The sequence below is a fragment of the Coffea eugenioides genome, unplaced genomic scaffold, assembly GCF_003713205.1.
Source record: "Coffea eugenioides isolate CCC68of unplaced genomic scaffold, Ceug_1.0 ScVebR1_2452;HRSCAF=3480, whole genome shotgun sequence".
Classification (NCBI taxonomy): Eukaryota; Viridiplantae; Streptophyta; class Magnoliopsida; order Gentianales; family Rubiaceae; genus Coffea; species Coffea eugenioides.
The window spans coordinates 3,172-19,552 of NW_020862941.1; the positions used below are offsets into that span (position 1 = coordinate 3,172).

The 16,381-nt window shown below is 44.9% G+C and overlaps 1 protein-coding gene across 1 annotated transcript; it reads right to left on the bottom strand.

Annotated features, from left to right (window-relative positions):
• Positions 1 to 2,477: 2,477 nt before the first annotated feature.
• Positions 2,478 to 7,925, bottom strand: LOC113756723. Its single transcript, XM_027300280.1, has one exon. The coding sequence runs from the start codon at positions 7,923 to 7,925 to the stop codon at positions 2,478 to 2,480; it is 5,448 nt and encodes a 1,815-aa protein (XP_027156081.1).
• Positions 7,926 to 16,381: the final 8,456 nt, after the last annotated feature.

Genomic DNA, 16,381 nt, shown 5'->3' on the forward strand with positions numbered 1-16,381 from the left:
CGCCGGATCCTGAGGAAGAAACGACGACGTCCAGCTCTGAGGGGTCGACGCAGGGTTCTGAGGAAGGATCAGCCGAGGTGAGAGCCGACGTGACGGGCTCGGAGTTGGAGTCGTCCGGGATCAGCGAGGGTGGTTCCGAGGTCGAATACGATACCGAGCTCGGGACCGAGATACCTCATGACGAGGGTGTCCTGGAGCCAGTCGCTCCAAAGGACGTGGACAACATCGACTTCGGTCAGATGCCGAAGTTTAGAAGTCGTATAGGAAGGGATAGGGCCACGAAGGAGATAAACAGGTACCCTTTCCGGTCGAGGTACGAAATTCTGCCGCCCGAGGCGAATGACACAGCCGCGAACCCCCCCTTCGGCATGGTGGCTGTCTACGTTCAACAGCTGGAGGCCGGGCTGAGGATGCCGACGTCGAAGTTCCTCCGGGACTTACTTCGTCACTTCCACGTGAGGATCACCCAGCTTGCCCCGAATGCGGTCCGCATCATTGTGGGGTTCGAGATGCTGTGCCGACATCAGGAGGTGACTCCCTCCGTCGACCTCTTCCGCCGATGCTATACTCTCAAGGCACACGGGACGGATAAAGGATGGTTTTATGTTGGCAATCGAAACAATGCTATCCCGAAGTTGGTGATCGGTGCTCCCAGCTCGATCAAGAACTGGAAGCGCGACTACTTCTTCGTGTCCGGAGTGGACTTCCCGAGGGGTTTTTGGTGGAGGCCAATTAAGGCGAAGGCCGACCCCTCTGCGGGGGATGCCGAAGAGGAATCCTTCCAGAAGTTGATGAAGTCGGGACTTCGGCTGTTCAGCCATGACTACCCCGAAGCCGTGCTCGTGGATGGGGGGATAAGTCGAGCCGTGATCAATACTACCAAGCCCCCCTTCCTTTCCACTGAACTTGAGATACCTTGTAATTTTTCTTTCGTAGCTTTGCTTTCACTTCGGTTAAGGCATATGATAATATTTATTTTTGTGCAGTGACTAAACTGTCCGACCTCGTCGTCTCTGACTCGTCCGAAGTGGCCAAGAGGCAGAAGAGGAAGAGCACTGACGAGACATCGGCACCTCCGCCAAAGAAGAAGAAGTCACAAGGACCAGCCGCTAAGACTTCGGCGTCTAAAGGCACTCCCACCAAGGTTGGCCAGAGCAGCTCGGCCACGGCGGCTACTGGGTCCACCTCGTCTGTGCCAGAGGGAGTTCCCCTTGGAGTTGTTACAACAGTCACACCTCCTTCTGGCCGAGGCAAGCAGCTGAAGCCTCCAGTTAATCCGGTGTCGGGGACCTCGCTATGGAATCGTTTCCATAGCCCCCCAGTGTTTCCCGGAGACGATAAGACGCACCCCGGCGGGCATTGGTGTCCGGACTGGAAAATTTCGGTCAACGACAGGTGCCAACATCCTCGGGTTGCCCAAGAACTAGTGATGCACTCCCCCTTGCCGAGGGACTTGGAGTTCATGAAGAAGCTGAGCCCGGCCGAGATGGTTCAAAGTCTCATGGTGTCCACAGCTTCCACCTCGGCCTTTGTGGCCGAGATGGCACACCGCTACTGTGCTCTGGTCGAGGAACAGGACACCGGCAAGTTGCAGAATCAAATCTCCAAGTTGGAGAAAAAACTGTTGGTGTCCGAGTCTGAGAAGGCCGAGCTTGAAAGGCGGCTTAAGGAGGCCGAGGTGAAGGATGAGGAGGCCGCGGCTACTATCAACAGTCTCCGATCGGCCCTCGAAGAGGAGCAGAAGAGGGGGGACGAGGTGAAGGCGTCCCACGAGCAAGCTCTCGAGGGTACCGGAGCCTCGGCCGTAGACGCTTTTCGGAAGTCCGAGGCCTTCATCAAGGACCTCGGCCAACTACTTACGCCTAACTTCATGTTTGGCTTCACATCGGCCGTTGACGAGGCCGCAGCTCACCTCTCCTCCGAGGCCTTGGAGTCCTTAAAAAACCATACCAGCTACAATGAGGACTCCAAGGAGTTATGCGATCGGATGGCCGAAGGCATTCAGGCAGGAAGGAATTTGGCCGAAGTCCAGGTCGAGTTCAACAAGTGGCTGTCCGAACTCGACGAAGTGTTCGAGGACGTGGAAGTGGAAGAAGCTGGAGGAGAGGACGCTGAGGGAGACGAAGCCGGAGGGGACGTCGGCAAAGAGCATGGAGATGAAGTTCACCCCGGCGGAAAAGAGGCCGAAGAGAAGGATGCCCAGGAGGGAGCCAAGACCGGGGATGGAGCCGAGACGGGGGTCTAGGCTCGCGGTTTTAAGGGGGTGGCCGAGGTGGAGAGTGCTTAGTAGCATTCGGACCTCGGCCTTGTACTTTTGTAACGCTCTTTCTTATTGAATGAAAGCATATTTCTTCTCGTCTCAGTGCTTTAATTTCTTGCTTTGACTTCATCCCTTGCTTGTCCCCCTTATTTTTTAATAGCGTAACAACGATATTGAAGAATAACATGATAGCTGAAGTCATTACTTGATTAAAAATTCAGGCGTAATACAATCTGAGGTTCTTGGCGTGCCAAGACCTCGGCACTAATGAGCCATCTCGGTAACTCAGTTTACAATACCCCTTAGCGTCAGATTCCACAACTCGGTAAGGGCCTTCCCATTTCGGGCATAATTTCCCTTGCGGTTCAGCTCGGCTGACTGAGTTTTTTCTAAGAACCAAGTCTCCAGGTTGGAATCTACGATGTCTCACGCGGGCATTGTAGTAGTGTGCCAGTGTGTTCTTGTAAGAAGCTATCCGGGCTGAGGCGAGATTCCTTCGTTCTTCGACGAGGTCGAGGTCCAGCTGCCTCTCTTCGTTGTTCACCTCGGCGGCATAGGCTGCCAGCCGAGGGCTGGGGGTAAGGATCGCAGCCGGGAAGACCGCCTCGGCGCCGTAGGTCAGGGAGAATGGGGTCTCTCGCGACGCTGACCTCGGCGTGGTCCGATACGACCACAGGACACTGGGGAGTTCCTCCACCCAAGATGACCCAGCTCGGTGTAGTCGGGTCCTGAGACCATGTAGAAGAGTCCGGTTGAAGTTTTCTGCTTGACCATTGGCCTGGGGGTGGCCTACCGAAGTGAAGTGTTGTTTGATGCCGAGGTTCTCGCACCAAGTCTTGAACGGGTTCTCGGCAAACTGTCTCCCATTGTCCGAGATGATGACCCGAGGTATGCCGAAGCGGCAGATAATGCACTTCCAAAAGAATTTTTGAATGGCCAGCCCTGAGATGGTCCGAAGTGGCTCGGCCTCGACCCACTTGGTGAAGTAATCCACAGCGGTTACTAAGAATGTATAACCCCCGACGGCTTTGGGGAAGGGACCTATGATGTCTGTCCCCCATTGCTCAAACGGCCAGGGTGAAGTGATGGGGACCATGAAGTTTGAAGGCTGGTGGTGCTCGGGTGCGTGGACTTGGCAGGAAGGGCAGCCGAGAACGAGGTCCTGGGAGTCTTGCCGAAGTGATGGCCAGAAATATCCCAGGAGCATAGCTTTCTTAGCTAGCATCCTGTGGCCGATGTGAGCCCCACATAGGCCCTCGTGGATCTCGTGGGGGACCTCGCGTCCTGCCTCGGGGGTGACACACCTCAACCATGGGCCGAGGTAGGAGCGCTTATATAGTTCTCCATCGCGGAGTGCATACCGAGCGGCTTTGCGTTGTATCTTCCTTGCTTCAGCTCGGTCTTCGGGAAGGACTCCTTGACCCAAGAAAAGGATGAACGGGGTCATCCAAGTTTCTTCAGAGTGCACGGGGCAGGCCACCTCTTCCACGTACCCTGGTTCACTCAGGACCTCCACCAAGACGGTTTTGCTGAGGTCAGAGAATGAAGTGGAAGCCAGCCGGGATAAGGCGTCGGCTCGCTTATTCTGGGACCGAGGGATCCTTTGGATTTCGAATGACTTGAAGTACGCGGTGAGTTGGTGAACTTTGGAGAGGTACCGTTGCATGGTCTCATCCTTGGCCTCGTACTCACCAATAACTTGGCGTACCACGAGTTGGGAGTCACTGCGGACGTGGATTTGCTGGGCGCCGAGCTTGCGGGCTAGCTGGAGTCCAGCGATTAGAGCCTCGTACTCGGCTTCATTGTTGGTGGCCGGGAAGTCAAAGCGGAGGGCGTAAGAGCAAACCTCCCCCTGAGGTCCTTCCAGGAGCAGTCCGGCTCCGCAGCCGTCTCCATTAGAGGATCCATCGACATACAATGTCCACAGGGATGAGGTGGACACCTCGGGTAAGGCTGAGGTGGACTCTGGACCTTCCGTGAAGGTGAGCTCAGCAAGGAAGTCAGCTAAAGCTTGAGCTTTTATGGCGGTGCGTGGCTCGTAGGACAAGTCATATTCTCCCAATTCGACAGCCCACTTGGTGAGGCGACCAGAAGCTTCGGGTCGCACCAATATTTGCCGAATGGGCTGGTCGGTCCTGACCGAGATGGGATGGGCTAAGAAGTAGGGTTTCAACCGCCGAGCTGCGTGGACGAGCCCCAGCACAAGTTTTTCCACTTGCGTGTATCGGGTCTCCGGCCCGCGGAGGGCTCGGCTGACGTAGTAGACCGGCACTTGGGTGCCCTCATCTCGGATGAGCACAGCGCTGACAGCCTCGTCGGCTGCGGAGAGGTAGAGGTAGAGCTTCTCCTCGGGCCGAGGTGAAGCGAGAGTTGGTAGGTGATGCAAGTACTGCTTCAGCTGGTCGAAAGCAGCCTGACACTCCTCAGTCCAGGCGAACTGGTCAGCATTTTTCAGCACCTTAAAGAAAGGCAGAGCTTTCTCGGCTGATTGGGACAGGAAGCGATTCAGCGCGGCCAGGCGTCCATTCAGCCGTTGGACTTCTCGGATGTTCCGAGGTGGGGACATGTCCTGAATGGCCTTCACCTTGTCGGGGTTGGCCTCGATTCCCCGGTGGGAAACCAGATACCCCAAGAATTTTCCCGAGGTGACGCCGAAGACGCACTTCTTAGGATTCAGCTTCATCCTCGAGTCTCGCAGGACACCATAGACTTCCCTCACGTCTGACAGAAAGGATGAAGTGGCGAGGCTTTTAACGAGGATGTCATCCACATAGGCCTCCACATTGCGGCCGATCTGATTCTGGAAGAGTCGGTTGATCAGCCTTTGGTAGGTCGCCCCGGCGTTCTTTAGCCCGAAGGGCATGGTAGTGTAACAATAAGTACCTCGGTCGGTGTAGAACGCCGTTTTTTCTTGGTCCTCCTCACTCATTCCTATTTGGTGGTACCCTTTGAAGGCATCTAGGAAGCAGAGGATTTCATACCCCATCGCCGCGTCGACGAGGGCGTCTATTCTCGGCAGAGGATAGCAATCTTTGGGGCAGGCCTTGTTGAGGTCGGTGAAGTCGACACACATTCTCCATCCACCGGTGTCCTTTTTGACCATGACTGGATTGGACAGCCAGGCGGGATATTGGACTTCGTGGATCATCTTGGCCGGCAAGAGCTTGTCGACCTCATCCGATATGGCCTGACTACGTTCGGGGCCGAAGTGCCTTCGTTTCTGTCGCACAGGTCGGGCCTGTGGGTCAACGTTGAGTTGGTGGGTCATGAGTTCGGGTGGCACTCCGACCACTTCATCCGCGGACCACGCGAAGACGTCTCGGTGGTCTTTGATCAGGGAGATCATTTCTTCTTTCAGGGGTGAGGGTAGTCCAGCCCCTACTTGGACCACTTGGTCAGGTTTCGCTTCATCCACTACCACCAGTTCCACCTCATCCCCGGGCTCCAGCCTGTTGGGCTCTTCTGCCTTCTGAGGGTCGATGCGGTCTATGGAGAGGACCGCTGGCCTCTTTTCTTCTGACCTCGGTGAGGGCCGGTGGGTGACTGCTGCTTGAATGGTGGCGAGGTAGCACTCCCGGGCGGCGCCCACATCGCTGCTTACCTCGGCCACCCCCGCAGATGTTGGGAATTTAAAGCTCAGGTGGTAGGTGGAGTATACGGCTCTCAAGGCATTGAGCGTGGGCCGGCCTATCAGCATATTGTAGGGGGAGTCTGCTTTGACCACCGCAAAACTGACAGGCACAGTTCGGCAGCGTGGATGACGCCCGATTGTTACCACCAGGGTCAACATGCCTTCCGGGTGGACGACGTGTCCCCCGAATCCCACGAGGGGAGTCCTGACAGGAGTGAGTTGCTCCCTGGTCAGTTTCAAACTTTCGAAAGTCCGGTAGTACAAGACGTCTACCGAGCTTCCGGGGTCTACGTAGACCTTTTTGACTACGTAGTTGTTGGTGAGGACTTCAATCACAAGAGCTTCATGATTGCTGGAGGCCGCAGGAACGGGGTCAGCGGGACCGTAGGTGATGACCTCGGACAGCCGAGAGCTCGGCTCGGCCACCTCCATCTCGGCCTGGCGGTAGGTCCGCTTCCGGGAGTTCTGGCTGTCTCCTCCCGTTGGTCCTCCCGCGATGGTGTTGATCACCCCTGCGATGTTGGGGCCGTAGCCCGGTGAGCCATCGCGTGGTGGCTGCTTGTCCTCCCTACGGTTTTCGGGACCTCGGCAATGCATGTTCGTGTCCCGTCGGTCGTCTCGGCGGGGGCCTCGGTTCTCCCGGTGGGAGACGCTTCGGTTGAAGCCTCCATCCTTGCGGACGAATTGCTTCAGGTATCCCTGCCGGATCAAATTTTCGATTTCCCGCTTCAGGTCATTGCAGTCTTCAGTCTCGTGCCCTACATCACGGTGGTAGGCACAGTAGAGGTTCGAGTTCCTCTTATCTCTCCTCCCCGGAATTTCGGGAGGGTTGCGACCGAGGTGATTCTGCCTCATCACAGCCAGGACGTGGGTCCGGCTCGAATTGAGGGGCGTCAGCTCGGCGTCCGAGGTGGACGATCTGCCTTTCACGATCCGGTCGAAGACACTTCGGCGGTCTCGGGGTTGGTTTGAAGTGCCACTTGGGCCTGGTTCACCTCGGCCAGTGTCTTTCCTCCTCCGGGGATCTTGCCCCGTACGAGATGCTTGGGCTTCTCGCTTCATGCGATTTACATCTTCACTTCGGATTCCCTGGTCCACTCTTTCCCAGAGCTCCCGGAGTGTACGGGGGTACTGCCGATGGATTTCGGTGTTAAAGATCCCTGCTACTAACCCGTTGGTGAAGGCAGCAATAGTTACCTGCTCGTTCTGGTCAGGTATCTGTACATTCTCCTCGTTGAACCTTTGGGCGTACGAGCGAAGTGACTCGCCCTGACCCTGTTGCAGGTTCAAGAGGTAAGCTGAAGTCTTTGTTATTGGTCGAGACGACACAAAGCGGTGGATGAACCGGTCTATCAGCTCATCCAGGGAGGAAATGCTCCCCGGTTCTAAACTCCAGAACCACTTCCGGGCGGTCCCGTGCAGGAAGATGGGGAAAGCCCGACAGATCACGGCGTCGGGGACGCAGTAGAGTCGGAATGCGGAGATGAAGGCGCGGAGGTGATCCTCGGGGTCACCTCGGCCGTCATAGGTGTGCAAATTTGGAAGCTTAAAGTTCGGGGGCACCATTTCCCCGTTGATGTCATCAGTGAAGGGCGGAGCCCTCATGTAATCAGAAGCTAGGCCTCCGGGACGCCGAGGTGGGTCCTCGGCTCGTTTTCCCAGTAGTCCCCGAGAAAACGCTCGGGAGATGGAGGCAATCTTGGAGGTTGCCTTGGATGAGGCTCGCCTGGAGGTGCTCCGAGATAGACGCCCATCTTCGGAGTCCTCGCCTGAGGGCACTTCAGGGGACTTCGTCGGTCTCCTCTTGGAAGACTCGGCTTTTTCTTTTCCCTGCCTTTTGAGGTACCTTCCTAGCTCCTCAAAAATGTTAGGGTTGTCTGATACAAACTCGGCCATCTTGGCGATGGCGTCCTCATTGTTGGGCTGGGTCCTTTGGGACCCTGGCTCTTCAGATATGCGGTCTTGCTGGGCACCCGAGGTCTGCCCAGCCCCAGTTGAGGGAACTCTTCCGCTTCTGGAGCGCGTGGATCTCATTTTAATAGCTATCTCGTTCCCACAGACGGCGCCAATTGAAGAAGCGATTTTTGGTTGGTAGCTAAACCGACCTGATTCAGTCCTCTCTGAGATGAGGTGAGGTGAACTCCTGGATCCGAAGTCAACCTCCTTGTCCGAAGTGAATGGCGGGGCTTCTCCCCTGGGATCACTCCGACGATCAAGTTAGTATGAGAACGAGAAATATGCTAGAGTGTGAGCAAATGAACAGTGTCTCTTACTTGTTGGGAGTGTGTGGGGTATTTATAGAGTGAGAGTGGAGGGCAGGACGGAGGTCTTATGCCGGTGGGACCCATGTCCTGCCATTACGGCTCTGCTCCCTGTCAGATGGCCTGACTCTGACACTGTAGCCGCCTGGATAGGGTGACGGGGAGTCCTTTGCAGTAGCCGTTAAGTGCAACAGTGCTTTTCAGATAAAGCACACTGGTCCCGGGTGATGTCAGGTGTCCTGACATCATTAGCGTGCAGCTGAGGTGAAGGTGCCGAGGTCACCTACCCGGTAGACTAGGGATTTAGCCGAGCTTAGGGGATATGCCCGAGACGCGGATGAGCTCTGATGAAGGACGAGGTGAGTTCACCTCGGGCTTGAAGGATGGCCGAGGTGAGCATCCTCAAAACTCATCAACCAAAACTTTTGCAGGTTCTACAATGGAGTTGTGAGAAGGGTTGATGAAGGTGGCAATGCTTATTCTGGCAGAACTTGAAGTCCACATGCATTTCCTTCCTGAAGGAGGATGGTTATTAGCCTGGGATTGCAATGCTTTAACAGTCCCAAGGTCGAGCTCAAGCCCGGGCTCGGCGGATAATAGTTGTCCACCACCAATTGAACTTTGCTCAACTCTTCCAAGTACCCAGCTTCCATCTCCAATCCTTCACATATCAACTCTAGAATTCTTCCACTCAGTCTCCTCATTTCTACTACGTATGTTGCAACCACCTCTCTATACCGGCTTGGTTTTGGAGGCCAACTTTGCATGCATTCCTCCAGAGCCGGGGTGACAAGAAAGTTTAACATTTTCCCTCCACAGATGAATATCATCTATTGCAAAATCAGAGCTGTCCATGTAGATCCAGCCCGGCCGGCTTAAATCTCCATCAGATGCACTAGAACCCTTCTTGTTCTCTGTAGACATGTTGAAAAATTCCTTAAATACTGTACTCGTTTCCCTCGCCACATCTTCAGATACTCCATGGTTGATCACCTGGAAAAATCCATATTCTTGACCAGCTTCTACAATTTGTTGGACTATGCCCAATTTTTCTGAACTTGCAGTTGCCTTTTAGAGGTCAACTACAGGGACTGTGTCGCAAAAAGGAATGGGAAGCCGTCCTGGTCGATCCTCCAGCGGAAAACTGTAATCACCAGGCACAGATTGCACGTCAAACCATCGCAAAACTCGCTGCTTCTCCATCCATCACAATGTCGCAGTACCTGAAGTTTAATTGAGAATGATCCAAATCTTACGACCGATAATGCTGAAATACATACAATATAGCAGTATTGTAAAGTGACCACTGATTGGTGCATGGAGAATTTCTTGTGCAAAACCTGGCCACCCCTCAGGGTTAATTCCACTTTGCACCATTCAATCATATCTAGATTATTATTTTGGTTCTTAAATTTTAAGAAGCCCGACATTTTAGGTCTAAAGTATAAAATCCTTAGGCAAAACGAAAAGGGAGAGCGTGGCCCTATGAATAGTACTGAGGTTCTCCTCTGACAGCACGAGTAGGTAGGCTTGATTTGGTATTTCACATTAATCTACACTACGGTAGAAAATTGTTTTTGTCCATAACAAAAGTCTATATCGTGTGGGCCCAACTTTGGATTTATTACCCATATTGCCCACTGTATGTCAATTTTTCCCTCCATTTGACAAGCATGTCTAGCGGCCCGCCCGTCGAATGGCTCCAGCGCTAGCACCTCCACCCAGGACTAATGGATCCCGGGTTCAAGGTCTTCTCGCACTGCTGGATTCCTCCGCGCACATTCATCTGTTTGGGCCTGCCCTTGGGTGTCGGGCCCGGGCCGCAAGGGGATTAGTCGAGCCCCGTAAGGAATTGCACTCCGAACACCCTTGTGTCGACAAAAAAAAAAAAAAAAAAGAAGACAAGATGTAGCTGTTTTAATTCCTATGTTGTGTCAGTGGCTCTGTATCGGGTGTATCCATGGAGCCGCTTTGGTTCGGCAGACATTGACTTATCTCTCACGTAAGTAGTACTAGAACTAGAAGGAACCAGACTGTGCAAGCACAGTCTAGTCCATCTATAAAATTATAGCTAAAATTCATTACACTATAATTTGCTTTCAAATAAAAAAAATTATAATTGTCAAAAAATGAGTCTAAAAAAGTTTATCTTTAGTGGAATGTTCCAAAAATTTGCTCCAACTTGATTATTGTGATGCAATAGAGATACATATTATATTGTATGGACAAACAACAGCAAGAAATTCAAAAAGCAAACACATGAGAAATGCAAAGTGGTTCAATATTAACATAAATGATATATGCTTCATAAAACTCAAATATCATGCTATTATAATTACAAATGTATAAAATTTCATCACTATTTCTTTTTCAAACAAGACATCATCATATAAAAACTTCTATCTTAGAAATTCACAATAAAACTTGCAAGAAAGTTGAATGGAAGGCTTTTAAATGCATAAAAAGAGTACAAAAATTCAGTACCAAAGAATTAGTAAAGGAAGTGCAAGATTCAATTATGCATTAAAAAGGAATTAAAACATCAGAATTGCAAAAAATAAATTTTGCATTTAGATTTAAGACAAACCACACAAAAGAAAAAATCAATTTGTAGAACCAAAATAATGGAAGGATTAATGAATATCAAGGTGATCAAGCCAAAATAAATAAATACACCTAGGTAATAGAATAAAGAGGCAAACAAAGAAAAATGATAAAGGCTAAATAAAAAAAGTTAATAAATACAGTTAATAAAAAAAAAGTTAAGTCCATATTTGGCAGCATGAAACGAGGGAAGAATAGGAATAAAAAGAAAATGGGATATACCAGACAATAGGAGTAGTGGAGGTAAAAGATCTATTGTCTATATTTCTCCTAAAAGAAAAAGATGATCACGATTTTTGAACAATGGAATAAAAGAAATATCCATTCCCGTGCAAAGAAAAATATACATTCAATTAATTATAGAGGAAAAAGGAAAAAATGCATTGATTGAGCAGAACGAGGAGAGGCAGGAAAAAATTAGGATGAAGAAAACAAAAAGAAAAGAAAAAGCAAAATACTAGATTAAAGAGTTAAAATTGATGGAATATGAAGTGACAGTATAAATCAGTTGATTGTTGTGACACCTCTCTATGGTCAACAATAATCATCTAAAAAAATAATGAGAAAATAATTTTAGTATAATTAATTATAAAGAAAAAATTTGAAAGGGGAAAAAGAAAGATGAAGAAAAAAAAAGGGAGATGAAGGTTAAAAGCAGAGGCAGAGAGGAAGAAAAGAAGAATTGGAAGGAGAGATATTTATGACTTTTGACTAACCAAAAAAAAATAGTGGAGCAAAAATTCAACTACAAATAGAAACTGATATTTGTCAAAATAAGAGACTATACACGTGGCAAAAAAAAGAGATTGCTAGAGTAACCTCTCTTTCTTTTTATATATAAGCTAGACAATTTTCTTTCCTGATAATTAGTTGGTGATAAATTCATAAAACTTTCATAGTAGTTGTTGCTTTTTTTTTTGTCTTATTTAATTCAATAGATTGTGATGATTAAGTAGGAAATTAACTAGGATTTAGGCCTTTCTATTAATGATTTCTATAATTTTTTATTACATTCTAAATAGATTGCTTAAATGAAAACTCCAATGACTGGTAGTTGATAAAATATTCTTTACAAATTATTTGAAAATATTTTAAGAGTTCAAAAATATTTTAAAAAATAAACCAAGAGACATATTGTATATCCATTTTTATATCCTTATGAAATTAATTATTATCTTATTTGTTGCAATTGCAATTGTAAAGAGAACTTTTCAATACCGAAGATTGTTAAAAAAAAAAGCTTCATAATAAATAATCAACAGAAGATTGATAGTTGGATGATAGATTGATTACTCATTTTAGGACAAAAGCTAATTTTATTTATACTCTTTAGGTGGAGTATTTGCAAATTGAGAATCATTTCTCCAATAATTTAAAAGGCCATAGAATTGTCCATCCTCATTCCCTCCTGTGCAAAAGGTGCCACAAAAAAAGAAGAGATGATATGTTAGTAACTTCATTTCCAAATATTGAAAGTCACACATCAAGCAACAATAATCTACTAATTACTAAAATTTATACACTGAGCGATACTTTTCTCAGAGTTTCTTCAAATATTTTGGGTGTAGACACTTGCCTCTCATTAGCCTCATCATGCAAGGGTCGTATTGATGATTTGCAAGTAGGAAATCAAAATTCTATGACAAATAAGGCAAATGAAGGGCTGAAATCCTTTATCAAATTCAAGAAACCAACCTGTAGTGTGATAATGGCTGGAGGATATCCATCCAATCATTTCTTCAATATAGTTTTGATCTAGTAAAGGTAAACGCATATCCTCAAACAATTATCAATATAGTATGCTTTATCACATGGTCCGATTGTTGAGGATATGCGTTTAGCTTTACTAGATCAACACTATTAATATCAAATGGATTTCAAGGGAAGCAAATAAGGTCGTGCATAATTTGACCAATTAAGCTAAGAATGCTAGCCTTTCTAAATCTCTTTGGAATCTTTCTCCAAATTTTGTCAAGCAAATCATGTTGATGATTTCCAGCAACTTCAGTAATAAAACTATTAATTCGTTTCTAATCAAAAAAATAATGGCTTGCTTCAATTGGAAAATCAAATTTTAGTGAAGAATGAGGTTGAGTTTTTTTATTGTGGCAACAAAGGTGTCATCTTATAACCAAATTCAAGAAAACAAACTAAAGTGCGATGATAAGTTGCTTGGATTGGGATTAGTTCTACCACAATATAAATCAATCAAGCTGGAGTATGATAATGGCTTGCTTGAATTGGGATTAGGTCTGCTAGATACCACACCACACATAGCATAATAAGTCTTTAAGACAGAAGTATTTTTCAAAAGAAAATGTTTCAAATATTCAAGATTTCGAAAATAACAATTGGGCCTTGTTTTATATTAGTTTCAACTCGAAGAAAATAATTAGCATTTTAATTTTTTAGTTACAGGCTCATATGACCCAATCATATGATCCAACTGTAAGGAGTTGGGCTCATTTTTATGCAAAAGTTAGAGTGTTCACATGTGAGGGATGAAAGCATGCAACTTGTGTGAGATCCAAATGCAAGTCGCACATATGAAACTAGCAACTTGTGGTGCGAGAAGAAAATATGAATGGTGCAATATTTCCTCACAAATGTAGGAAAGAAAGCAAATCTAAAAAGCCAATATCGAAGATTGATCTTGATCATGCAACAATATGTATTTAGAATATGCTAGCTAAGAATGGCAATGGAAAGATAAGATAGAATGATGATAACAAGGAAGCATGGTGGACAAAAGAGAGAAGTTTCAGAGATGAATTGACTTATTTATTTCTTGCATGCCCATTTTTTCCACTTTATTGCTCTTATTTATGTTTCTTCAATCAGTCGGTTATCATCATTCATTCAACCCTGCGGGCCTAATTCATCCTAGTAGGGCTTGTCAGTTACATGTATTATCCCAAATAATATTAATGATATATTCCATAGTTGTTCATTTATAATTGCATTCTATTTAAATTTAGCATGAACTTTTACATTTGCACTATTTTTAGATGAATTTCAAGAAATAAAATTTATCTTCTATTAATAGTTAAAAGATGATATGTACCTTTTGAAATATAAAGCAAGAAAATTAATTGAATTTGTGAAATTTTTTGCTTAATTATGTTTTAGAATTTTAAACTTGCTCAATTTCACTTTAACTGGTTAAAACAATCCATTGGATATATATTTGATTTTGTTTAAGAGTTTTAGCTCCCTATAGCTATAAATACTCTAGTACCTTAATAGCATTTTTTTGTAGTAAAAAATCGTTTCACAATATTTTAACTACCATTAAGAAACTTACTTATTTTTATGAAAAAATTCCCTCCACAACTCCAAACAAAATACCTTAAATTTTAGCTTAACTAATGTTAATACTATATGAACTTATATCACTTACCATAATAATATTTTTCTCTAAGTTTCACTATTATGTTAATTGAGTGTCTTCTTTAATCACTATTGGTTTACATGTCAATCTTCTAATTTTATGAAATCCATATCATCCGCCACTAACAAGAATTTTATAATTTTGATACGTTCAACTATTATGTAAATTGATTGTATTCTAGGATCTTTCTTGGTTTACATGTGAATCATGATTTAACAACCTATAGTTAAAGGTTTTTCAATAATTTTATAAATTTTCAAGCAACTATTCAAGGTTTTTGAGTGTTTTACAATTTAATTTGGTGGTTGGTAACTTCTATGCTTGTAACTTATACCTCAAAAATTTTGCTATTTGCTTGAACTTTTTCACTACGGAAATTTCAAAACAGTAGAACTAAGTCTATGTGTTCTCTGGTCCACATTATTGAATGGACCACAATTGATTGCAAAACTTGCGGTAAAAAACAAAAAAGACCCTTTGTAGTAAATCAAATACACAGAAAAATCTCCCGTGGTTTTCAAAACGTATAAAACGATATCTCATGCTTTAAACTAAATTGTAAATTTTACCGGATTTCGTTACCTTTACAATTTAGTTCAAAACATAAGGTGTCGTGTTGTATGTTTTGAAACCACATAGGGCTTTTCTATATATTAGATTTATCACAGTAGGTTTTTTTGTTTTTTACCTAAAACTTGTTTAAATTTTGCACTGAAAACTGAAAGTTTATGAAGTTTATATGGAACAAAGTAACTAACGCAGTGTATATCCTCACAGATGTTCAGACCATTTGATTACTTATACCTTCATAGCTAAGAAATAAATAAACTAATAAATAAGATGGATATCCATATAGCAAAAAAATTTAGTTATAGAGGTAGAGCAATTTATATTGTGAAGTTGATATGGAACAAGATAACTAACACATGATCAAACTATACAATTAGATGGATATCAAATAGCAAGAAGAATTAGTTATACAATTAGAATTCTTTATATTGTGATTTGTGTTGCATATCTTTATATGATATGCTAAACCTAAGCGAGTTTCTATATGTTTGACAAAATTGTTGCAAAAAGAGCTGAATGTTAATTGCTCTGAAATTAGTCAATAGATATTCTAAACCTAAGCATGTACTGATTGTTCTTAGAAGTAAAATAGATTTACATTTATAATTTTAATTTTTGAATGTGTAGCTATTTTTTATTGTAGTCAATAGACACTTTTGTGAATTCCACACTTTGTTTAAGAATTGTAAAGACCTCAAGGTCTTTAATCCTCTAATTTTGATGGTTAACAAAATAAATGATGAAGTGACTAATAGTTTAATTGAATTGAATGATAGAATACATTCCAAAAAAAAAAAGTGTGCATTATTGGAAAAGGAAAGAAAAGAAAAAGAAAAAAGAAGCCAAAAGTTAAAAAATGAATATCAAACGTAGTGGTTCAGATGCAATTAGGGCTGGAGCTGAACCAAATAGCTCGGCTCGAACTCGTGAGCTACTTGGTCAGCAGCTCGAGCTCGAGCTCGGTTGACCAAACTCGATCTTGAGCTCGAGCTGCTTGTTAGAGCTATCGAGTCGAGCTCGATTTTGGAAATATAATACTCGAGAGCTCGACGAGTTCTATCGAGCTTTTTATAATATATATTTTAATTTTTATTATTATGAAATGTCAATAATATCCTTTATTTAAAATTATATATAAAATATTAATTTTTATTACTTGAGCTCGAATAAGCTCGATTGAGCTCGAATTGTGAGGACTCGCAAATTTCTTGTATTTTTCTCAAAAATACCCTTTTATTTGAAAATTATTATTTATCAAAACCCATTACCCAAATAGTTCACATTAAGTGTAAATAAACCTAGAAAATAGGATTTTCGCTTCGGTTTCAAGTTTGGAGCAAAATTAGGGTTTTTGCGATTTTTCGCCGGATGAATTTTCGGTACAGAGTAAGGATTAAATTTGGGGATTAAAAGTGACTTTTAAGTGAGAAATAATATGTGAGTAGTAGCAATGATATAAGGTTAGTGAATGGGAAGTAAAAACCCTAGTACGTGAGTTTTTAAGAGAAACGGCGCGAACCGGCGGGTCCCGCGCATTACCGTTTGAACGCACCACTTGACCACCATTTTTCTTACCAAACAACCTTATTGAACTTGAGCAAAATATCTTCTCTCTTGGCAGCAAGCTTGACCGAATTTGAGGCTAGAAAATAACAAGAAAGAAA

Coding starts and splice junctions, on each gene's coding strand:
- LOC113756723 (XM_027300280.1), bottom strand. CDS start 7,925: ATGAGATCCACGCGCTCCAGAAGCGGAAGAGTTCCCTCAACTGGGGCT.